The sequence below is a fragment of the Halichoeres trimaculatus genome, unplaced genomic scaffold (assembly GCF_033239565.1).
Source record: "Halichoeres trimaculatus isolate MK-OKI-2021-1 unplaced genomic scaffold, fHalTri1.1 fHalTri1_scaffold_5, whole genome shotgun sequence".
Classification (NCBI taxonomy): domain Eukaryota; kingdom Metazoa; phylum Chordata; class Actinopteri; order Labriformes; family Labridae; genus Halichoeres; species Halichoeres trimaculatus.
The window spans coordinates 17,919,529-17,944,469 of record NW_027437183.1 but is presented as its reverse complement, the minus strand read 5'-3'; the positions used below and the strand labels follow the sequence as shown (position 1 = coordinate 17,944,469).

Genomic DNA, 24,941 nt, shown 5'->3' with positions numbered 1-24,941 from the left:
CTGTTTAGTGTTGTTAAGATGTGAATTAGTTTCTGTTACACAGGAGATTTTAAATGGAAAGATGACGTGAAAATGACACTGCACACATCATCTCTGACTGAAACAGATCAGCTTTGACAAAAAGTGTGCCGCTAAAAAATTCCCGTCACAATGGATAATAAAAAATCAATTCAATAACATTAGTTTTTAATTATTCAGTATTACAGAAGCCATATTTATTATTACATTTAAACTCTAATGTTCATCCAACACTTGGATACAGTCAGTGACTCTGACAGAGACAACATCTGACTTCAACCCAGTTTTCTCATCTTGGCCGCTCTTCATTTTTCGGCCTATCCCAGAATTCACATGTGTACTGACACTGCATGAAGCAGCCAATGGCAAGGCAGGGAGGAAATGGTCTTGGAAGGCTGTCAGGCAGGGAGCAGTGAATGACCATATATGGTAAAATCTGCAGTCAGCAGGACTGAACGGCAGAAGCGGCAAAAGCAGAGGCAACCCAGCAGTGCAGAGTTATTGGAACACTAACTGACCAAAGTATGGGGAAAGAGCGTGGATATTATGCACACACAGTGTGTTTATGAGAGTGTAGGGACAGTGCAAATCTTGGTTAGCAGCTGAACTGGTGCATGTGAGATGGGACAGAAACAACGTGTCACTATGCACACACCCAGGAATTACTAACAACAAAGGTTGAGCAATGGATGAATGGTGCATTCAGGGACTGAATCCAAATCAAACACTTCACATCTGCTCTGCACAGAAGCAGTGTTTAATGCAGTTTGAACAGAAGGAATTCACTCCATGGTGTTGTTGCTTCAGGTTGATACATCATCGATCAGGGATACAAATAATGAGAGTTTTACAAGAAGGACAGAATGAGAATTTGAACTGTGTTAGGACACATCAAATGAGGAATTTTCAGCGCATTTATATAAATGACATAATATAAAGTAATTTACAGACTACACCTCTCTTACTGTGAGTAGACGCAGAGGAATTGTCTGGATTGTTCCACTGAACTCTCTCTGGCTGATGCATTCACTCCCACAGCTTCCTTCATATGGAAATCAGGGAATAAATTAGCAGGCATCCCGCTAAGAAAGAGAAAGGAGGAGATTGAAAGCACGAGGCCCGGGGATGACGTGTTGAGCTGGACATCTGATGCCCTCTCAATAAATCCCTGTGCTCTGACAGGAGGAAGCAACAATACTAATGGCTGTGCTGAGTCACAGCGACCTGCTGCACAAACCTCACTCAGATGAGTCCAACAAAGAGATGGCTCCATCGGGTGACTACCCAGAATGAGTGTAAGACCTGAGGTCAGGGCGCAGATCTGACTTTGTTTGTCTCCACATTCACAAAATCAGCACAGAGTTGAGAGTACAACACTCTTCTTGGGGCTCATAGTTTTAATAATTCATTCTCCTTCCATTGCTGAATCCTGACAACAAAGACGGAGCACTGTCGCATGTGGCTTAATTATAAAGGGGGAAGGAGCATCATCTCACTTCTGCCCCCCCCCAGCCAAAGTGTGATTATGACAAAGGGCGTGCTGAGAGTGAGTGTGGGACAAAGGCCCTGAGCAGCTGGCTGCCCACAGAGACTGGGAGGACCACAGCACAGGCAGATGGGTGAGTCAGACAGATGCACCCTCACATTGGGGATGGGAAAGGGTGGGTGGGTGGGGCTGTTGAGGGAATGTGTGCCCTTAGAAAATTTAAATGAGACCCAGGTGACTTACCCAAGTTCTCATCTGTATCCTAAAGGCAGAGCTCTAAAAGTAAAACATATTTTACAGACAGTCATTTCATTACAGTGTTTACTTTTTGTGTGTTACAGACGATGTCAGGTGCTGTGAGAAGCTCTGTGTTACCAGACCACTGCAGTGCAGTCTCGCAATATCGTTTGGAGGAACAGACCTGCCCCACTTTTGAGACCTGCATTGCCAGCTGAGGCTATACTGAGATTTCCAGATGGACCTGCAGTGTTAGAGCAGATCATTTGAGTGCACCAGAGTGTAGGGTGTTTTAAAAAAAAAGCTGAAGTAAGTAAAATAAGAGAAATGTCTATCAATCTCAGATCAGATGTGAATGCAGGGCCTTTTTTCTCACAATAGACGGTTTTCATATACTGAACTGCAAAACTAGGATTGTGACGGGTCCAGGTCACAGCTTCAAAAATACACCATACATAAACACCATATTCTAATGCTCTGAAGGCATAGTATTCCCCTTTGGCTCCACTGTCTCAATGCAAAGCCTGTTGAAATGAGGAAAACACTCAATCTGAAGGATTAGTCTGTGTCACGCCTGCCAGCTTGCGTGTGGGAAGATCCAAAATATCAAGAGAGCCGTTTTAATCTCTCACTTGAGGAAATTGCCTGAGGTTAACTCAGCAAATAAAGACCTCAGTCTATTACTTGTTCAGAAAGTGGTAGTCAAAGTAGACTCTGTTCAGCAAAAACACCATAACTGTTCCGGGACACAGCAAGCAGAGGCCAGTTGTGTGTGTGTGTGTGTTTGTGTCACACACACACACACAGGGAGGAGACAGAGGGAGTGTGAAACCGGTCGAGCTTGTAGCCCACCTCCAGTGCGAGCTCCGTATTGAATGAGGTGCTGAGATGTGGAAGCTGTGCGATGACAGGCCTAAGGATCCGGTCGCCTGTGCCAGGGCCTTCTCAGATGACATGGCTACACACTGGTGTAGCTAATTACAGGCCCAGGTTGAATCTGTCAACAGTGTTGCCGTACTTATGTCACTCACAGTGTCAGGACCTGCCACTCGGCCACATCTCAAAGCTGCCAAACAGAAACACTAGCAGCAAGTCACAGCTGCCATCTGTAGTGACACCCTGAAGGTCTCTGCTGAAGATGGCAGGGCCCCTCTGACCTCTGCTGAACTTTTGCTAGTCCAATGATGACATCAGTATTCAAACAAAACGAGAGTGCGCAACTTATTCACAAAGCTCAACTGTATACAGCCACACACTCTTCTAATGCCTCTCTTGCCCAGCCCAAAAGTAACTCTAGCTGGAGTGGAGAGATTCCTTATATGGAGGTGAGGCTCAGGAGACTGCTGCTGCGGGGCTTTGGAGGAGTTTCTGCTGTACACATGAGGGTGTGTGAAACAGCCACTGGTAAACATTAACACAAAGGTACACCAACAGAGGAGTCAGCAGTCCTGTCTACAAGAGGTGCAGCCCCCAATGCAAATTATTATTTACTGTAAACAAACAGCCGCTACACTGACTACGAAGACAGCAGTCAAGATTATTTGTCTCAACGGTGAACTGATTAGGTGATATATGTTTGTGTCAGTTCAAATGTGATTCTACAGAGCCTTTCTGGCATCGCTGTGATAAAGAGACTGTTAAGATTTTCCTCTACCACCTGTTTCATGAATTTTATCATATGAATTCATGTGGATATAAAATATCACATGTATGTCCACACTAAAAGTGATGTAAGAATAACACTATTTAAATGCAGCGTATTGTCAAAACAAAGAAAAGCAATCTGTCAATGTCCACATTCAAGACGACTCTAGAAAAATCGTCTCATTAGAACTCAGGCTGACCGTCTGTGGTTTGTCCAGAAAGCATTTGTTCTTTAACGTCAAAGACAAAATGATCAATCACTCAGTAAATCCAGGTTGTCTCTGATACTAACCTTCTTTTAACAACAACCAAAACACACTGATAAACAAATCTTTTATGAGGCATGAAGAGTGTGCTAAATCGGGCAGTAAATGCAAAGCGGCTTACACATGAAGTTTGCCTCACGAGTGGACAGCTCTGAACTCACCTTGTGAAGAGGGAGAACGAGAAAAGCTCCACCACCGCTGGCGTCGATGATAATGGCGACAAACTTTGGGTTGACTGCACAGAAAGAGCTGTCCCACGTGACTCTCGACACCCGGATATCGTCAAAGCATTGGTCGTTCTTCACCGCCGCGCCAAAGACATGACGGAATTTGCTCTGTCGTACAACTCGTTTCATATCTGTGCAAAGAGAAGAGAGGACAACTTCACATATAGATAAATTCAGTAGAAATGAATTCAAACAGAGCTCAAGAGTGAAGGCATGAGTGAAAATGAATGGCAAAACCAAATGCCTGTTTGTCTTTCCCTTCCTTTGGGAGTTATCTTACAAACCTTTACCATCTGTGACTTTAAGTGTCTCTGGTTCTTTTTTTGTAATCATAGCTCATTTATTAGCAGTGGGAGAAATTATCAAACATCGATATATCAGGATTTTTTATTTGACAATATCAAAATCGGGATTCCTTGTCAAAAAAATCTTTTTTTTTAATTCAAATTCTTCATTTCAGTTTTTGTTTACAAACTGGGTTGGAAAAAAGTTACCATCTCTCTCCAGCAGAGAGTGAAATGTTTCTCTGACTCATGAGATGAGCATCTTATGGGACAATGTGGCTCCGGACATAGTCTGTAGACATTATCAACATCAGGGCTGCAGCCATCCAATATTTTAGTATTCGAGTATTCTACTGAAAATCCTACCAATTAATCGAGTAATCGGATAAGATACATTTTTGTTTAGTTAAAGAGCAGTTATTTTCCAAATGAAATTTTTTCTCTTTAACAAATAGAATTTTATGATACAGCATGTCAATCAGAGCACTTGCTTTGGTAGCTCCAAAATATGTGAACACACTTTGACACATATTTTGTGCCTTGTACATCTCATCAAATGTTGCGGACCCAAATGGCACCCGTTTCGTTGAATGACCCATTAGTCTCCAAACTCCAGAAAAGAAGCTAGATTTGTTGCTAGTTGCTATTTTGTATAAGAGTTAGCTTGAGGGGTCTGAAAACTCTCTAAATATGGCCTCAGCTCTATTTGAAAAACCACTCTTTGATCTTCTTAAAATCAAACGATTCCTCGAGGCGGATAACATTACTCGAGTAATTTTTGTAATCGAGTACCTCGAATCATTCAAGGAATCGTTTCAGCTCTAATCAACGTTTAACTTTTTCACATATTCTGGTGTTAAAAAAGCAGAGTAAGAATCACAAAAATCGTAAAATGAAAGAATCATCATTTAAATTGAACCAACCCCCTAAAAATCGTGATTGAATCATATCGTTAGAATAGCATATCGTCCCACCTGGGGATGGGTACCGAATTAGGTGCTTTTATAGGTACCGACCGAATACTATCAAAAATTCAGGGTATCGGTTCATGTAAAATCAAATGGTACCATGTTTAGGTACCTTAATGCATCCTTGTGACTGTGAGGAAGTGGAAAGTAGGCAATTTGCCATGCTGGACATGAACACAGCATTGCAAGGTTAAATATTGAAGAATAAATATGTTAAACTGAAATTTTTTATACTTCATTACTAAAAAAATTGATCATTTTTTCCACTGAAACACAAAAAAGTACCGAAAATTGGTACCGTTGAGTTCCGGTACCGATTGCCAGGTATCGGGCATCAGTACCGTATCGTTTCAAATGTGAAAGGTACCCATCCCTAGTCCCAGCTCTACTAAAATGCATTCTTCTAGTTAGCGTTTGCAACAAGGTGCTTGATCCGTAAAAAAATAGATGCAAATTCAATCATAACTCAGCATCAAAACCTTACAAAGATGTGTGTTATTGAAAAGAGAAAAACAAAATAAACATCAATGTTTCATCTGTTTTCAGACAAGTTTCTTACATCTACAGCTGTGCCAAGTATTTAACGTCTGAAATGCCAACATGCTATCCCAGTGCCACAGTTAGAAAGAGACACTTTGGAAGGCAAATAGGACATACCAATCCAAACAAAAACAGACTTTGTAGCCGTTTCAGCTACATCTTTACCAAGACAAGAATCTGCTGGCAGACTTAGAGCTTTGAAAAACAAGTCCATTCAAAAGCTACAAGTCCAAGAGCTCTGTGCTTACAACAACAGACCACTTCCAAAGATAATAGAAAGCTGGCCAGTTTGAGATAAATGACCAGAGCTCAGATCCAGAACTACAACCTACAACCCTGAGAAAGCCACAAACTTGATAGTTGGTTTGTAAAACTCTCTGTTTTCTCTTATTTCTGACAGAGCACAGGATTACTGTCTGCCAGCTTGAAGTGACATCACGATCCAATCACAGCACAGGATGTGGGACATGTTTTGGTGGTGAGACACAGACAGAGAGGGAGAGAGAATGAGTGTATGCGAGACATGCAGGTTTCAGGCAGGACGGGGATCATAACACAAGCAGGAAGTTCTTCCTGTCGGGATGTGGGAGTGTCTTCACAGCACAGCTCTTCAGTAAAACACGTCAGTCATTTCAATGCCCTTGTTTTATGCCTCCAAACACAGTTCCTCTCTGTAAGAGTTGTTTAATGACACTGAAGAGTTAATCTTCTTCAAATTCAGGATTTTCCAGTTTTTGCTGAGTTGCATAAGAGCCTCCAAATCCTCCTAAACTCATCTGGATCAGGGGAGCGTTTATCGAGGAAACTAAAATTGATTTCAGCTGGAAAGGCTGATGCAGACCAAGAGCAAAGCATTGGCATCTGTTTATAAATAAAACACCTAAAACTAACCTAAATTAAAGGACAAAACTAATTCAGGGGGCAGAAAGATTTGACAAATATTTATGAAGTGAAATTTTCTCTATGGTAACAGTTTATAATCAGCAGCCAAGAATAAAGCAAGTTCATCCTCATAACAATGTGACAAATGGCTTTGGCTGATTGTTTGAGCTGTAAATGTGTCAGATCATTCTGTTCATACTATGTTTGAACAAACACCTTCATCAGGAGTAAAAGGAGTCATCTGTTATAACCCTGCTGCTTTTTCATGTCTGTGCAGGTTTTCACCCAGTTGATTTCCAAAGTTTCAGTTAGTGAAAGATCATTTACACCGTGTACAACTAGTTTTTAACTTTCCACCTGTAGTTTTAGAAACAGCTGCATAAAGCAGATTAACAGTGCATGGGAGCTTCAGCTCTGAGCTTCTGGTATGTTCTGTATCTGCAGAAGGTATCACAAACCCTGGACATGAAGTGTGTGTACTGTATGGGTTAGAGGTAACAGATGTCGACAGTTAGGTAGACACTGCCCTCTGTACTTTCTAGTGTGCTTGAATAAACTGATCCATTCAGGAAAATGAAAATTGAAGGAGTGTAAATTCAACTCTTAATTTAATACATTCCTAAACCACAAATTGCTAATACTAGAAACAAGTAAGGATTGATCAATCTTTGTTTTGTTTCTCTGTAAACTCTGCTCAGCCTCTTCAGTCTTGCCACTCAAACGATGACCTTTGACCTCCCTGAGAAACTTTAGAGGCTACTGAGGTTACAGTTGTCAGCTCAACGATAACATTTAAGATCAGCAAAGTGATTTGTAGAGTCGACATCAGAAATCAAGACATGAACAGAAAAACCAAGGATGGAAATTTCTTTAAAATTCTGCCCCTCTGTGCTTCATAGAAAAGTTACTGGGTACATCAGCAACAGGACCAGATTCACAGAGCGCAACGCAAATGTTTCTCAAATTAGGAACAAACTCAAATAAGGACTTTCAAATGAAGAGCAAGTGGCAGTAATAACCAATGCCAAAATGTAATGTTCAATTTTTACAGAGACATTAAAGTGATACTCCGGGATGGAACAAGTTGGGTCCTATCACAAGGTTTGGGGCAGAAATTACCCCTACAGAAGTGTTTTTGTGCAGCAGAAGCCCAGAGCGCACGCACCAAACAGCCCCTCCCTGCTCCTCTGCCGGTTTCCTCTGCACTCAGATGGGGCCAATTTTTACTTGACCAAAAACACAAATAAACGGACTCCCAGCGAAAAAAATCTGATATCGGTCTGCATTCGCGCTTTATTTAGAGAATTTTCAGCGCGTTACTTTCACACAAAAACACCGCTAAATAAGGCTCTAGTTCTCATTGTGTCTCTTCGTCCTGGCAGACTACCTGCGTTTCTTTATATCTGGCACGCCGCGCGCGGACTGATACACTAAGCGGCGAGCGCCTCATAGCCAGCTATGGCTCTGCAGTGGAGGTAGCGCCGTTTTACGACACGGTGAGATCCAGAGCCTTATTTAGTGGTGTTTTTGTGTGAAGGTAATGCGCTGAAAATTCTCTAAATAAAGCGTGAATGCAGACCGATATCAGATTTTTTCGGTTGGAGTCTGCTTATTTGTGTTTTTGGTCAAGTAAAATATGGCCCCATCTGAGTGCAGAGGAAACCGGCTGATGAGCAGGGAAGGGGTGTTAGATGTGACCGCACAAAAACACTGCTGTAGGGGTAATTTCTGCCCTAAACCTTGTGATAGGACCCAACTTGTTCCATCCCGGAGTATCACTTTAAGAGAAGTAAAAACAAGGACTAACACTGTGGGCAATGACTTCAGTCAAATAAATAATTCAAATAAAAAAATGATGTTGAAATATAAATTGACATTAATCAGACTGTAGCCTCCTTTCTTCAAGAAAAAGGACAAAACTCTCTTCTCACTGCTGACAAAGTTCAGCAGTGAGAAGAGTGTTGTCATTGGGACTTTCAAGTGCTGTAAATCAAAGTGCCCCCGGATGACCCCATCTGAAAGCTGAGAAAAATCATTTGGAATTCACATATTTTGGTGCTGATAATCTCATTTAATTTTGAATTAGGATCAGACATATCTAAAAGAGAGCCTTTTTCAAGATCACACAAAGTCACAGGGACTTTAAAAGGAGGAAATTTGGAATTAAATCATTTAAATACTTGAGGTAAAAATGTGTCATGGGATAGGAAAGTTGTATTGGCTTTTATCTATGATTAAATGCTCGCTGAGAGGCTAATGTTTCACTACTTAACATCAATTAAGTCAAGTCCCCACAGACAGCCAGTGCAGCTGTATGCTCTCTTGGCTGTAGTGGCTCTCTTTCTTTTTCTCAGTAAAGGTAAAATCTGGCTGTTTAGTCAGAGTCGCCTCTCATCAACACTGACTCTTAAGTATCCACCACGGTGAGGCTATTGACTCATAATATTACAATGCAAACCACTTTCAGCTGTTACTGCTTGAGATTTAAAATGATTGATGTCATGGCTAAAGCTGTGCTACCTGCCAAAGCCTGACAGAGTACACAGTAACATGGATTTAGGTAGAGGGTGGAGGCAGGCCAGATATTTTGATGAATGAGAACTGGACAGTTGGATGAGATTAGCATTTTTTTAAAACTTGATTCTTCAAGAACAAGAGCTAAGGCTGAGCAAAAGATTAAATTTGAAGTAAAACAGTAAAAGTACGGCTAAAATTCTGTGTATCTGGCAATTGCATGGGTGTTTGGTTGGCTTCAATCTGTCTGTGAGACATGTTTAGCAACACAGACATGCTGCCTAGCAACAGGAAAACACCAACCAAGAATAAAATCACAACACCACACTCAAACTGAAGTCTGAGCTTCTTGTAATGAAAATGCGAACTTCTTTTGATGTGATAATATCTCAAAGTTTGGAGTGTGCTTTTCTTGCTTTACTGAATCAAACAGCCAGTGGTCTCTCTGAGACTTGGGTCTGGAAACCATCAGCTGACAGTGGACTTCACTGAACAGCTGGAAGCCAGATCAGCAAATTACTGGAAGAGGTTCAGATTAAAAAGCAGAAGCAGAGCTTTATTTGGAGTTTCGATCAAGCACTTTCAGAGCCTTGAGGAGAATCATTCCCCTGTAGAAATAAAACAAGCCTGGCTCAGTTAGAGTTTATACTCTTTTTAAAGTACTGTTTGGGTAAACCGTGGCTTGTCTTCGGCCTCCTGTAGAGGTAACAGAAAAGTCGGGTGAAGAGTAGTTTTACAATGATGCTGTACATTCATTTGTTTTTTTGTTTGCTGATCCAATCATTGATACTCATTGGAGTCATTCTGAAAATGAACCAGACAAAATCAGGATCCTCTTAAACTGGGCTTTGTTCATTTGTAGCAGAACAGGACGTTGTTTTCAGTGAGAGATGTGCTGTTTTATTACCACATTAGTGTGACCAGACGAGACAAAACAATCACAGCATTCTTGAGGTCAGTCTGAGTCTGCACAAAGATCCTCAGTCACACAATCCTTTAGCTCTACAAACAGCAGGAAGTGTTTGATACCATATGTTGAACTTACAACGAAAGATCCTCTGGAAACAGTAAACACAGGCAGTGATGGTTTTTATGAAGACTAAATAAAACTCTTAATATTAATGTTTAATCATCAATGACTGATGGAGTAGTCACAGCCTGTGCTCTTGTATAACATGTAAAAGTTACTTTTGCTGAACTTAATGATAGACACTAGGGCTGGACAATTAATCGGATTTTAATCGTGATTTCAATTTTGCCAACTGACAATCATTAAAACAATATAATCGAAGAAAAACAATTAGTATGCCACACAGTGTAGATGTATGCAAGTTCCTTTGCTTCATAGCTCTTCTGTGTTCCATGTGCAGCCACAGCGAGTGTGTGTGACTTATGTGTATCAATAATACTGTATGTGCCACTTGCTGGTTCTTTAAAGTTGTGTTTAAATTAGTACTGAAGTTTTTGAATAAATGAATAATTGTGTATATTAATTGTGATATCAATATCACTTAAAATAATCGGGAGTCTTATTTTTACCATAATTGCCCAGCCCTACTAGATACTGGATATGATAGCAGCACATATTGGAGAGAGTTTTCCAGTGAAGTGCATGTGGCTGCTGCTAAGTAAGCTGTGTTTGTCCGTCAGCCATATAGTTAAAGAACCATTTTTGGAAAAACATCACAGTTGCCACTCGATGCGTAGCCTGGTTATAGTACGTTTTCACTTAGCTGTTTAGTTTCATATAGTTTATACAACCCTGATCTTGCGTTTTCTAGCTGATTGTACCTGTTCGGGTGTTAATGAGGGCTGTAGAACTGCTTGTTTTTCTTTTCAGTGTGTTAACATGTTAACAGATCAAATCCATAACACTGCTGGTGTGAGCAGCGGGAATCACTTCAGTTCCAGGCAAAAATTAGAGAAGGAGAGGGTTTTTTTCTGTGAGGTACACACTGTTCTTGGCCAAAAAGCACAGAAAATGATGCATCGTTGTCCGTATCAGCTTTTAATGTGCTAATTTATTTCAAAGGCATTAAATAATAGCATGATAGCACCTCCAAAATGCTTTTCAGAGCAAAAGCACAATCCATTTTTTCTGTGGAGACTACCTTTTTTTAAATCTATTTTTACACGCAACGCTTTTGTTTTTAAGTTCGGCCCAGGACAGTTATTTGGTAAAAGGAGACAAGTCAGTTTCCTGCCGAAATAACCTGACAACCATGTAACACCTAAAACATTCCCTGATATAAATATGAACTTACATCAAACAGGGTCACAATTCACCAGGGATCATTTTACTGATCAGAACAGTTTCTCCCCCCCCTCCTCTCTCTCAATCAGCTGATGGAAGTCTGTCTAGCTTCATGTTTAGGGTCATACAGGTACACCTGGTATAAAAATAAATGCACTCCAAATAAATACAGGGGTTGAATTCGGGCAACTGCTCTGTAATTCAGTCAGGTGTTCAATATTCTGTTTTTCCCCAAAACAATGCTGTCACAACACAACACCTGTGGCACCAGTCGATAAGCATCATGCTCACTACAGAGAGATTGACACACACCTTCAGGGTATCCTCCTCAGTGACAATCTCCTGAGATTTACAGCTCACTGATTCAAGCCTAAATTCAAGCAAACCCTTCCTCAAGTGTCTGTTGGTCAGATCAGATGAAGCTGCGTACCTTATTGCCTCCTGAACCGGCAGAGCTGACCCTGATGTGCAGAGACAGAAGGAGGACTCCACAGCCTGAGGGGGTAACCAACAGGAAATGGGACCAGTGTGACACAATTCTAAGTCCACTCTGCATTCTTCAACTTCTTTTACATCTGCCAGTTCTGTTTAAGAAATGTCTTCAACTCCATGTACAGCTCCTTCACTTCAGCACGGTGATAATAGCAGACTTTAGAGTCTTATCTCGGCCTTACAGTCACAGTGCAGACGGCTGCCTTCCATTAATCTGGGGGGAAATTGTTGTGCTCTGACATAAGACTGCATAACAGCTACAGGGAAGAAAAAAGGAGTAAAAACAGGGCTTAGCAAAAGCAAAAGCTCATGTTTGCTGAGAAAAATTTATTTTTAGTAACTTGACCCAACGTGTTTCTCAGTGACTGGACATTCAGATTCACTGCTCACTGATGCTACAGTCATCAGACGAGCCTACATTTACAACATCTCACAGCAGTCTTTGGAAAGGGCAGAGATTTCAGGGATTACAGCACATACTCAGCAACCAGGGACATTTAATGCTCCCCATCCCTGCCACGTTCAGTCATGTTCACACAAACCAATTAAAACACTGGGCCACCCCATTCTGTCAACAGCCATTTGTCCTCAAACTGGTTTATAATTGATGGACCTCACAAACGACAAATTTATTACGTTACTGCCTCGCCTTATAAACAACGACCCAACGCTCTACAGAGATATAAGCGCCGATCCCCCACAGACGAATACTATGAGAATGAAACAATTTCTAGCTTTCCACCACTGTATTTTAGGAGCACAACCATCCCTAGAGCTCAGCTCCTCAGTGAGCGTCATGACTAAGATGTGACATAACACGAAAATCCCAGCTACAAAATGGGATGAGCAGACTCGAGAAGGAGGGGCAGCAAAATAATGACAAAACCAAACAAGCTGCACAACAGTTATATCATAATATTGTTATTATACTCAGTGTGCAGTACAGCACGACACGTGCACTTTCTCTTCTACAGTCCAGTGAGTCATCATCATGTAGTACAAACCATGTTTACATTTCATTGTCTTGAGTTCTGCCTTTTTCCTCTGCAAAGCAGAGGTGGATTTCTTTGTTCATCTATCGTATCATATAGGTTCAGGTCAACCAAACAAGTCATTTTTTAGACAGTGATCTGGGTGATGGCATGTAGGCTGCAGCCGAGTTAACTAGGGGTGAAACGGTACACGAAAATCACGGTTCGATACGTACCTTGGTTTTAGGGTCACGGTTTGGTACATTTTCGGTACAGTATGGAACAATGCAAAACCATTTGCTTGTTTAGCATGTTTACTAAACCAAAAACTTGTCATAATACAGCCAGGGGGGGAGGCTCTTCAAACTCCGGTTGGTCGTTAGCAGCAGCCATGATGCACAATTCAGACACAAGCTCCTGTGGCTATGGAAGCTCTTTGATATTCATCTTCTGATCGGCTCACCGTGAGACGTCACGTCCACATGATATGCACATGATTGCAAAGCACGAATCACAGACCGCTTTCCTCATGAATATTAAAACGCCTTCCCTGCTCAGCCAATCATAGACGAGTACTCACATGAATATTAAAGAGCTATGTGCAGCGGCTAACGTAAACTTACTGTACTTGTTCGAATACAGCACAGTACCGAACCGAACGGCCTTATGGAGCGGTTCGGCACGGACACATGTACCGTCCGTTACACCCCTAAAGTTAACTGTTGATTTATATGATAGACACAGGACAAAACACCTGATCCTGTTTCCTGACAGCTTTCATCTGCTCATGTTCTCTTGGTAGCCACAGGTTCATAATGAAACTGTAGCCAACAGCCACTAACGGTTACAGACTTTTCTTTTTCCACATTTTCCTACCCATTCTGCCTCTCACTGCCGGCCACTGCACACCCTCACCCCAATGATTTCGCCTCAGTGCTTCCCATACACTGGCTGCTTTTTTGCCTTTTGTCACCAAGACCACATGAGACGCCACATAAATCCCCTTCCTGTAACCAAGGCCACAGACCACCATTGTTATCAGATTCCAGCCACATTCCATTGCTTTATGCAACAATGAGATAAGGTGGTGTTTTTTTCACCTCACTCCAACCCCGAATGACCACGCAGCCTGCGCTCCGCTCAACTCCAAACCTACTGGAAAACAATACACGGATCATCAGTGGTTCAGGGATTGCTGCTGTGATGTCTCATACGCTGCAGATGAAGTAGAATCTGCAGACAAAAGAGCAAATTGTCTGAAAGTTGGACTCTGTGCCAGGTAACTTATAGACCAACCAGTCATGAGGCTAGAGGGTTGCAAATGTTTTTCAGTGAGACAATGCATGTCAGACATTAACAGATGTAAAGATTTAAACACCAGCAGTCCAAGCAGAAACTTCCTCATTCCAAAACAGGAACACAGACGCCTTATATTCCAAAACAGTGAAGTATGTCTGAGGATCTGTGTGTGCGTGGCGTGAAGTAATTTATGTGTAGTGTTTGGTACAACTTGAGCTGCTGTCCATGTCTTAGAAGTCTAGTTTGGCACAAATCTTCCTCCCAACTCTCTTTCATTAATGTGCTGTTAGACTTAAGAGTCTAATTCCTAAACTTCTTATCCCACTTTAAAGTCAAGATTTAAAAGAGCTTTATTAAACTCCCATAAAATTAAACACAACAAAAAAAGCTCCAGTTTTCACGAGTGCTGTAGGTGGTATTATTACATTTTTAATGGAAAAGAAAGCTGTGAAGAAAGGAACTAATTGTATAACCTTGTCTAAGTTTTCCACTACGCCTCAGCTATCAGATGATCAACACAACCAACACCACAACGAGAGGATGAATTCAGGAACAGAGCCTATTGTTCAATAACAAAAACAGAACTCCTGTAATACAGCCCGAGTACAAAGCACGCGTCTTCCTCTTCCTGATCAGCTACGCCCCCTCCCCCAATGGCCAATGAAAAAACCATTGCTCCCTTTCAGCAGATGTTGTCAGCTGTGGTGGGACAAACCAGCAGAGGAAAGAGTATCTATGTCAAGTGAAAGTGCAATCTTCAAAGTGTTAAAAAGCTCAGAAGTGTGGAAAGTATTTTACCTTTTATTAAAGGGAAATGAGTTCCCTCTGAAATCAGAGGATCAAGAGAAACAAAGTTATACATCTGTCTCCACAAGCAGAAGAGGCATGGATTTGGGCTTGTGATCCTCTTTATTGCCAGGCTGCTCCAAACAAACAAACCCCTTAATATGCTTAGCAGCTGATTAATGAGATGTGTCTCTCTGACTGCCCTTAGAGAAAGGAGCACCTGACACCTAGTCTGGAAAAAAACGGTACATCAAACTCAGTGAGACATTAGGAATCTTTAAGATGATGCACCCTGAGAGTTCCTCAGAAGACCATGGACTGAGACTGCACCTCGCAAAGACAGGACTGGACACATACTGAGGTATGTAAGAAATGTAAGATGGATGCAATCTCCCAGTCAAACTGATCTGAGGAGTTGACCAGGAGTAGACATTCAGCTCCTACCCACAGGATGCTGATGATTCCAACAGACTGATATGAGAGCCGACACTACCTGAATAGACTTCAGCAACACGTCTACGTTGTAATGATTTCATCACAAAAATACTGACCTGACAAAGCCATCTAGGCAAAGCTGTATTCAGCTCTAAAGCTCTCTTAACTCTGAATAAATTTTTTGGAATAAACTGGATGTAAATATATGGTCACCACTTGAATATTAGCCTGCTCCTGAAACCAGCACCAAGTGAAAATAGGAACTTACACCCCCTTACATTTCGTGCTTCGTTTCCTTCTGCTTCCTGACCCACTTCCTCTCCCCCTCTGCACCACCATAGGAAGGCAGACCATGCACTTCTGAAGACCTCATACCACAGCACAACCAGCAGAGGTTGATGTGTCTGATATGGTTAACAAGCCCAAACACAGCCGTCTTACGGCTGACTGTCGACCCCGAGGTCACTCTGTCAGCCTTCACCTGCTCTATATCCCACAGTGGGTCTGGAAATCCTGCAATTCAGAAGCTGATTACACATGAATGCTGAGTAACTAAGCACAAGAAAGGGGGCCAAATATGCAAATCAAGCTGCCCTTTTGGCACACTGACCACGTTTGTCACAAATCCAACTGGCCTATTGTCATGAGCAAGCAAATGAGCTGGTGGTGGCATACAGAGGGGTCATAGAAAAAACTTCATAGGGTCAAGTTTCAGACAGATTTTAAGGACCCGAATGGGCATATATTTATTTTTGTTTCATGATGAAGGTTGAAGATAAACTGATACTCCAAAGTGATTCAAATGAAAATGATGATGGACTGATGAATGATAAAAGTTATGAAAATGATGACAGCAGCCATACTTCTGACATACTTCATGAGTGTACTTGTCTGACACTAACACATTTGTATTGGGAGATTTCTGACCAGGAGTTTAATGGAAAAAACGTGTGAATTCAAACATCTCTGCTCTAACTTAAGTAGGTTTATAATATAATGTTGATATATTAAATCCTTGTTTAGTGTAAATTATCACACGTACATTTTACACATGATACACGTTATTTCTGCGCGCATCTCTGTGCACATGCTCTCATCATCAGCTAAACTACTAGATCCTTTCTACTCCCATCCATCAGCTTACACTCTAATAATTCTCCACGTGTGATGGCCAAACAATTAGAACAAATGGACGCCACTATGTCAATGCGTTTAAGCAGAACTAGCGGTTGCTTGCATCAACTGCTTGTATACAGCCCTTTTTCTATAACCTTTCATGCCAGTGCGTTAGTGGGTCAGATCCCAATCGTATCAGGATGATTTTAGCAAATACGTTTAATCGAATGATGTTTTCAAATATTAAAAGTAAATAAGTGCTTCTGTACGTTGACGTTTTTATCATTGGATATGTGTAAATTTGACGCCCATTTACAAGATTTAAGAGTCTATGTTAACAGTCGGGATGCCACGAGCCAGGGCGCGGTTGAGCTGCTGCCTGAACCTCCGTGTATATGGATCTATCGTTGGTGAGATAAGTTTTCCTGCCGCACTATGGTTAGCTACCCCACCCCGCTGTGTAGCGTCCAATTAAAGTCCTGAATATTCCATGTAAACCAGTCGCCACCATAAGGTATGAAAACCCAGAGAGACAACAGCAATTTCTGATTATGAGCACAAAACTTTGGGTTGATGTCAGTTAACCGTCGTCAACGGCTAGCGCTAGCTAAAAGACATTCTACAGACTGTCTCAATTCATTTTAGCTAGCGCGTGCACTTTCCTGTCTGGATGACTGTGACGTTAAGTGGACCAACAAAGAGCACTAAAACACGTTTAATGAGGGTGAAATGGCTGCAGAGGTTTAAAATATGTTACTTAAGATTAAACCTACCTTCGAAGAGGTAAATTAAAGTATTCCAGAAAGCCGAATGATATAACACAGCCCAACACGTATCCCACTTGATTCCTCCCTATGACTTAGCCTCTGCTGTGCTGCTGACACCGCTCGCTGTCTGCCCTTTCCCGACTCTGCCAGTCATTCCGCCCCCTTTTTTCGCTTGGCGAGCCGTGACTGGATAATCTACGTTTGATGGACAGCTAAAACAGCCAATAAGAGCGACGTTTGTTTGACGAACAGGGAACAGAACTCACGCCTGCCTTTTCCTTTCTTTTTTTTCCAGGAAGCCGGTTAAGGAAAATCATCAATTGTGTTTTTATTGAAACTTGATGGCATGTAAATCTGTTCTACTATTGTTGTAATAAGGATGAATTGTTTTGCCATTGTTTGGTTCTTTTATCAAGTCACTTATCTTATTGCATGTATAAAATATATGGCATATTATATTAAAATAAAAAGCAGGGATCCGGTTATAATGGATGGGTAGAATGTATTTGAAAGTGTGAATTAGTTTGGGGTGTTTTAGCAGTATTCTACTGCTAAATTCTGTTTCCAGTAAGGTTAAGAGGTTTTCTTTAAATACACCAGATTTTTTAATACAGGCTCCTATGAATGTCCTCAAATTAAAGTTAAGTCAGACAGTCTGTGATATACACAGAAACAACAGAACATGCTTATGTAATGTGTCTGTTCGAGGAATCGTTTTATAATATCAAAATAATTTCAAGTACACAATGTACCTCAAGTATATTATGCCGCCACAAGGTGGCGATATTTCACAAATCCAGTCTGATACTGACTTTTGACAGAACAAAACAGCTGTATTCCATCATTATATCTATTTTCTCCTCACTCTTCCCCAGAATCAGAGCTGATGCAAGTTGTTTGTGGTGAATCTGGCAGCCCAAATTCTCCTCGTTTATGGAATTAGACAGCAGACTTCTTTGTTGAATTGTTACTGTAAACTTCAATGACTCACTTGTCACTTTGCTTGTTATCTTGTCAGTGCCCTGTGTTCTATACATTTTATAGATTTAACAAGTCATATACATGCTAGAAGCCACATATTACACCTACCTTTTCTCATTGATGGCTTCCTCTCAATTCCCTTCTCTGGGGATTTCTGAGCAGAGTCAAAAGCCGCCTTCATCTGTGCTACCTTCACAGACTGCCCCTGATCATCACACTTGACTTCAGCTGGCTTGGGCCAGTCCTGGTGTTGCAGCTTTTCGTGCAGCTGGACAGACTCCTTTATGAGGTCAGAGACAGGCCTGGTTCTGGGAGTACTTTGGGATTTGATTCTCCTTACGACAGTGTCGCCTCTCTCATCGGCAGGTTTTTTATCAGGTTGTTCTGGCATTGTATTTCCTTTGTTAGGTGTAGTATGAAGATCCTGCTTCATGTCAGGGACCTGGTGTTTTTCCTCTGGAATGGCTGTGCTGGCCTCAACCAAAACTGATCCAGTTTCCACGGCTTGGACAGTGTCCTTGGTAGAGTCCTCCTCCCTCCTTGTCCTCACAGGTTGAGCCTCTAGGCTTGTAGAGCCAGATGACTCCTGTTCAGCTTTGCTAGTGCTGTCACACTCTATTAGTAGGGGAAGACCAGCAGTATTGTTGTCTGTGATCTCAGAGGTATTTACATGGACTGAGTCATCACTTTTTGACGAGTGAGACTTTGCATTGGACACTGATAAAGATGCAGATTCCTCAGTGATCAAATAACTCTGTTCAGTTGAGGCTCTTTCATGTGATACAGATGATAGTAAGCGCTCTGAAGGTGGGTTTTCAGGAGGGCTTACATTTAGCTTTATCTCCACCTCCTTCTTGAGTTTATCATCTCTTGAGTTGATCTCCTCTGACCAGTCAGCTTTGGAATGATGTGGTGTTGTGAGTGAGCTCAGACGAGTTGTATTTCCAATCATTTCAGGCTGAAAACAGAGCACGTCTGAGGTTGCACTGTCAGAGGCGTTGATCTGTTGCTTCTTTGCTGGGATGTTTTCCAACTCTTCTATGTCACATGCTGACAGTGGTGTGATCACTTCTGAATGATGTATTTGATCAGTAGATGGCTCTGTTGCTGCACTCTTAATGATCATCTTTGCTGTACCATCCGAGGTGTCTTTTTCATTAATGTAAACCTCTTTCATCTCTGAAAGATCTGGGACTGCATCTTTTCTGTTTCTCTTCAGCAGCTTTTCCAAAATAGAGCTTGGTTCCCTGGGTGAGGCTGGATTTGATGCCTGATCCAGGTCTATTGACTGACTTGTGCTGTCTCCACTTGTGTCCAGCGTTGAGTGAGGCTTCATTAAGTGCCTTTGATCACCAGTGTCAGTGACTTTTGGTATAGTCAGAGAGTAGTCATCCAAAGCTGGTCTCACTTCACAGGTCGGCATTTCCTCCTTTGTGTTAAGCTCTGTTTTCATTTTTGGAGGTCCACCCTGAATGGTATCACTCATGTCTAATAGAGACTCTTTCTGCACACTGTTTTCCAAAGGATGTTGTTGTTGAGCTGTAGGCGGTTCCTTCCTCTCAGTCAAGCGGCCCACTGTTCTTGCACAGAGTTTGATATCTTCATCCACCATGGTGTCCCTGTGATCTGATTTAACTGACCGTAACAGCTCTCTCCCTGCATGAGCTCCAAATCTGCTCATCTTCACTTTTCCAGAGTCCTCTTCAAAGTTAAATGACTCAGCATCCTCTGAACTAACAGGAATATCACACCTTTCATTCAAAACTCCAGCTGAGGAGTTTTTCTCTTGCCTCTCCTCCAGCAGGATGGTTACTTCTTCCTGATTCTCCATCTTGACCTTTGAGGATATGCGAAGCTCCTCCTTCTTTTCTCTCTTCACTCCTTTGAAAGGCTTGTTCGTGTTGGCCCGCTCCTCAGTCTTCTCACTGCTCTTTAGGTTCTTGTCTGTCTCCTGTGGAACCAGTGGCACAATTCTGCCTCCCTCTCCTCCTCCCCCCTCTTCCTTTTTTGCAGCCCCTCCCTGTCTCACCTCCCTTGCAGCTAAAGGACTTATCCACAAGTTTATGTGCTTCTCACTGGAAGGTGTTGTTGGCTCCTGGCCGGGGCTCCCGTCCAGACCCTGAGCGTCTGGCTCTCCCAAATTTTTCCTGGTGCTACCATCCTCCTCCACCTCTGCTTCACAGGAGCTTCCTCCCTCCATGACATCACCTGTAGGATTGACTACATCTCCAGAGTCAGGGTTTGGCCTTGCATTCTCCAATCCTTCACTTTCGGCTGGTTCTCCTCCTTCTTGCTTGCCCTGGTTCTGTCCCATCCTGGTCTGTGAGGAAAGACAAAGTTAACCTCACAGCAAAAACACAGTCCTCCCAAACAAGCCATGCCTTATTCTAAATTCCGTGATTGATCTGTGTTCAACCACAGCCTGTAATACTCTCAGCATCCTTACTCACATTTCCTGCTTCAATAGCACACTGGAAACTGGAAGCCACTGAAACTGGAGGGAAAAAATGAGCAGATGTCTGGGAATACCATCAGGGTCTGTGCATTCGAAATGCATTCAGTCTTGGGAAAGAGACCATGTAGCATTTAGCAAACAATTCACAGTCACACAGGAGCTATTTTCATGGAGGAGGTGAACAGAGTATCTTATGACTTTGGCTGCTATTGTATGGCTTGTATTGGATTATTCATGCACTTGAAATGACCCCAGTTGCTCATGTTTAAGGAAAATAGTCACAAGATTTTTGGAACAATCTGACCCGTGAATTTTGATCATTTGTTTTGGAATGACTCAACAGAATCACTGCTGCTTTATCTTTCTTGTGTACTGACAAAAAAAAGTTTTTTTTTAACTGCTTACACCCATGAGTGTTTAAATCTACGCTCTGTTTGAATTTAAGATAGGGTGTTTACGTTTTAAGTGTTAAATCTGATATCAGTGTATTTGGATATTCAGTCTTCCTGCAGATAGGACAGGCACCAACACTCAGCCTGTCTAATCGAATAATTCTTCTGTCTTCATTGAGAAGTCTTATGACAGTGTATAAGCAAGTCTTTTTTTCTTTTTTTAGCCATTCTTTGATTTGGAAAGCCAGAATAGTTTACTTATTTAGTTTCATGTGACTTTATTAATTCATCAGGCACCAGTATTCACATGTTTTTTCTTCCAACATGTAACAAGATTGCAAAACATACAATTCAAAAACTTTGTATATGTAAGTTTTGTGGGTGTATAGTGTAATGTCAAAACAGTCTGTGTACCTTTTACTCAGGTTAATCAATCTTCTGCACTGTTGTAGTCCTTCTCACATTATGTCTGTGAGGATGGGTGACACAAGGAATTCTGGGTGCCATAAAAAAGATATCACAGTGGGCCACACCACCACAGCATTTATTAGAACCATACATCAACTGCACTTATGACCCAATAAAAGCTATTTTACACAACAGCTACCTGAGGATTGGGGACCAACGAGAAAGAAAGTGTGAAATTTCACAGCAATACTATGGTAACATGTATTTTTACACGCACCAAACATTACCAATATGTTCTACAGGTAAAACTTGACCCTCTTGAACACCCCCCCCCCCCCCCCCCCCCCCAAAAAAAAAAAAAAACAAAAAAAAAACAAGAGGAACCAACCCATGTACTGATCCAGTTAGCCAGAACAAGCTTCAAACTGATGACCCTCTCACTTAGAGACAGAAGCCCTGGGTAATGTATCACATGAAAAGCAAGTCAGCACCTACTTATTAGGACTGTTTTCGTTTCTTTTTTCCAACAGGTGGCCAAATCTAGAACTTGGTTTACTTTGCCTGGTTTAAAACGCAAAATCACCTCTCTGCAAGGTAACAGTGCTAACTTATTTATTTTATTATTTAACTTTTATGTAACCAGATAATAACTCATTGAGATCGGGGACTCTTGCACAGGTGACCTTAGCCAAGAGGTCATGTCATAATGAATAAATGGGTACAGTACTGTCATTAAAACAACAATTAAACAATACTTTAAAAATAAAATTAAAATAAACTACAGGTAAAGTGCTGGAAGTGAGTCAAAACAACAAGTTCAGAAATCCAAAATTTCTTGTTTTTCATTATGATGGAATGGAGGCTCTAAGAGAGCCACCCCATTACTCTGCCTACTTGTTCAGGTTCAACTCCTTTTCAGTTTGGTAACTTTGGTTATTCTAAGTCTGCTGTCAGCAGAAGTAAGATCATTCTATCGACACCAGGTGGCCCAAGCCAGGATTCAAACCCAGAAGGTGCTTGATGCAAAGTGACATTTCAAACATCCTTGCCATACTTATTTGTTCAGGTTTTAGTTTCCAGGACATAATATAATTCAAAAGCGTAAACAAGTTTAAAATCTATTCTCTGTGCCTGCTTTCTTCCACCATTTCATATTTCATCTCTGATATTCTAATTTTGCACTGAGGGGAAAAATTCTGCTCCAGCGTCATTCACATGGGTCCCTTGGCCATTGTCGGATGTGTACATTACAATAAAGGAGAGAGGGACCGAGAGAAAAACTGTTTTCTGCACAGACAGTCAAGAACCATGTTCATTTATTCAGCCAATTTCACTTTACTTTTAAAGTAATAACTGAAAGAGAAAAATGACCCAATTAGACACTCCTTCCTCCACTGAGTTGCCAGTTCCACTTTTTCCAGCACTACGAAGCCCTTGTCTGTGGGTATGGAGCTGATTATGATTAATGGTCAAAAACCATGGGAGTATTAGTCGTAGCTTTAGGAGGAGGTGGAAAGATAGCAGGAAAGAAAAACATAAGGGGGTACATAATTAGCACGCTGCAGAGACAAACTGCTCTCTGAGATTGTTGGATACGTTTTTGTTCAAAATTGCTGCAGTGAGCGGAGATAATTATGAGACACAATGAACAATGATCTGGACCATGAGTCTGTTTCCTGTCCGTGTGAGGACATATGACTGCTGTTGTCTTATCATCTGACAGTCCCTCTCTTGGGCCAGACACACAACTGAGGGAGCTGATGTTGGAGGCACAGCTAAGTGTGAAGAAGCTAATTTGTTGTTTTCAGGCTGAGGGTGAGAAGGCAAAGAAATGGGAGGAAAGTGAACAGATTTGTCTTTTTATTCAGGTCATTAAGTTGTACACAGTTACATTCATAGTTCAAGTGAGGGGAAATTTGCATCCATTGACTGTCCTCCACCTTGTAGTATAGGGAACCCCTACCCCTTAGGCAGTCTGTCCCTTTAAACAACTGCTCCATTATCCCATTTCATCCACCCTGAGTGCCAAAGATGATCACTTGATAACCATGTGCTCTGCTCTCCTGACATACTCAGACAACTGGAATTTAAAACCAATGAAGCAGGAACGGAGACGTTTCAGCGTGAGGAAGCTATAGAAACTTTCATTATTTTACATTCAGAGCTCTGATCACTACACCACAACAAACATTGCATAGGCCTGAGGGATGACAGCCCACTACTCCACCACTATGCATATAACATCATTGATCACTTATCATGCGCCGTGTTGACACTCACCAGTCAGAAGCACCGCTGTCGTCCTCTTTCTCCCTCTCTCTGGACCACAGAGTGCTCTTTGTTGGTTGTTTGGTGATGTTTAGTCCTCCCTCAAAATGCACAAGCAATGGGAGCCTTATATTACATCCATGTGATGTCACAGCACATTTGACTAACACAATCAGGGGAAACTCAGGCTTGTGGCTGTTCTTTTGCAGCATTAAGCAAGTTAAGTTTAATATCTCTAACTCCTAGAGTGGGCTTAGGCTCAATGAGAATGTGTTTGGATACATTTAGTTTGTTTCTTAGTCAGAGCAGGGATAAAATGGATGTTATGATAGAGTAGTAGAGAAAAAGGAACGTCCACATTTTGTGTTTTCCCTTCTCAACACTGTTTGCATACCAGAGTCATGGGCTGCTCAGATACTCCCTGACTCCAGGAACTTAGTTAAGATAAGTGGTGAGATCTAGCAGGCCAGTGTGGGAAATCATCTGAAAAATAGCTCAGACCTCTTTCTTTTGTTTCTCTTGGTCTCTATAGTGACATCCAAAACAGGATACATCCTCAGATAATAAAACAAAAGTGGAGGTACGGCGGCCAAGAATTCACTGGTAGAATTAGTGGAAGAGGGTCCAGCCCACACCCAGAGGCTGAAAGTGAAGGTTAAAGTGTTGACAGACAGTTAGCCAGCAGGCCTTCGTGTTCTGACGTTCGGAAAGTGTTACAGGTCACACTAAGTCTTGTCTAGACAACAGCCAATCTGGGTTTAATTTAAGATCATCATTAATTCAAGACGGACTCCACAGGCTTCTTGGCACACTGCAGATGAGTTTTCATGACACTACTTAGTTAGATTCTGTGTGGGTTAAAATGTTTACAAGTTCACAGGAGGCCGTTTTCATGGCACATCACTGTAATCAGAGGTTGAGGACAAAAAACAGAAGCTGAATTGCTGAATTCAAGGGTCACTTTTCACACACACACTGATAAATAACCTCTTTACACCCCCATCCTGTAACATACACAGGGTATATATCCATGATACACACGTGCACGCTCATTTAGGAGGAACAAGAGCGTGTAACTTTAGTAATTCACTGATGTCATGCAAACAGTGACGGGAAGCCAAATGTTATATAACCTGGCTGTTAGAAAAAGGCTCTCCTGCCAAAGCATACAGATGTGGGCATGGTGATGTAATTTCAGGACACACACACACACACACACACATACACCATCACATTAGAGTCACTGCACAG

General features: G+C 41.8%; 2 protein-coding genes across 2 annotated transcripts in view; both read right to left on the bottom strand.

Moving 5' to 3' along the window:
- The window catches only part of coro1ca (coronin, actin binding protein, 1Ca), a 32,854-nt gene extending 15,518 nt beyond the window's left edge, over positions 1-17,336 (bottom strand). Inside the window, exons 1-2 of the mRNA XM_074670205.1 lie at positions 17,193-17,336; positions 3,813-4,009 (exon numbers count right to left, since the gene is read on the bottom strand). Of these exons, the coding sequence (XP_074526306.1) occupies positions 3,813-4,007 (195 nt within the window). The 5' untranslated portion in view covers positions 4,008-4,009; positions 17,193-17,336. The remainder of the gene's footprint in view (positions 1-3,812; positions 4,010-17,192) is intronic.
- Positions 17,337-18,240: 904 nt separating this feature from the next.
- On the bottom strand, positions 18,241-23,754 carry LOC141790071 (uncharacterized). The gene is made up of 2 exons (XM_074669702.1): positions 23,703-23,754; positions 18,241-20,487 (listed from the first exon to the last, which is right to left on the bottom strand). Exon 2 carries the CDS (start codon positions 20,479-20,481, stop codon positions 18,241-18,243), a length of 2,241 nt encoding a protein of 746 aa, XP_074525803.1. The 5' UTR covers positions 20,482-20,487; positions 23,703-23,754.
- Positions 23,755-24,941: the final 1,187 nt, after the last annotated feature.

What these genes read in the sequence shown, in the direction of transcription:
- LOC141790071 (XM_074669702.1), bottom strand. Translation starts at nt 20,481, where the DNA reads ATGGGACAGAACCAGGGCAAGCAAGAAGGAGGAGAACCAGCCGAAAGT.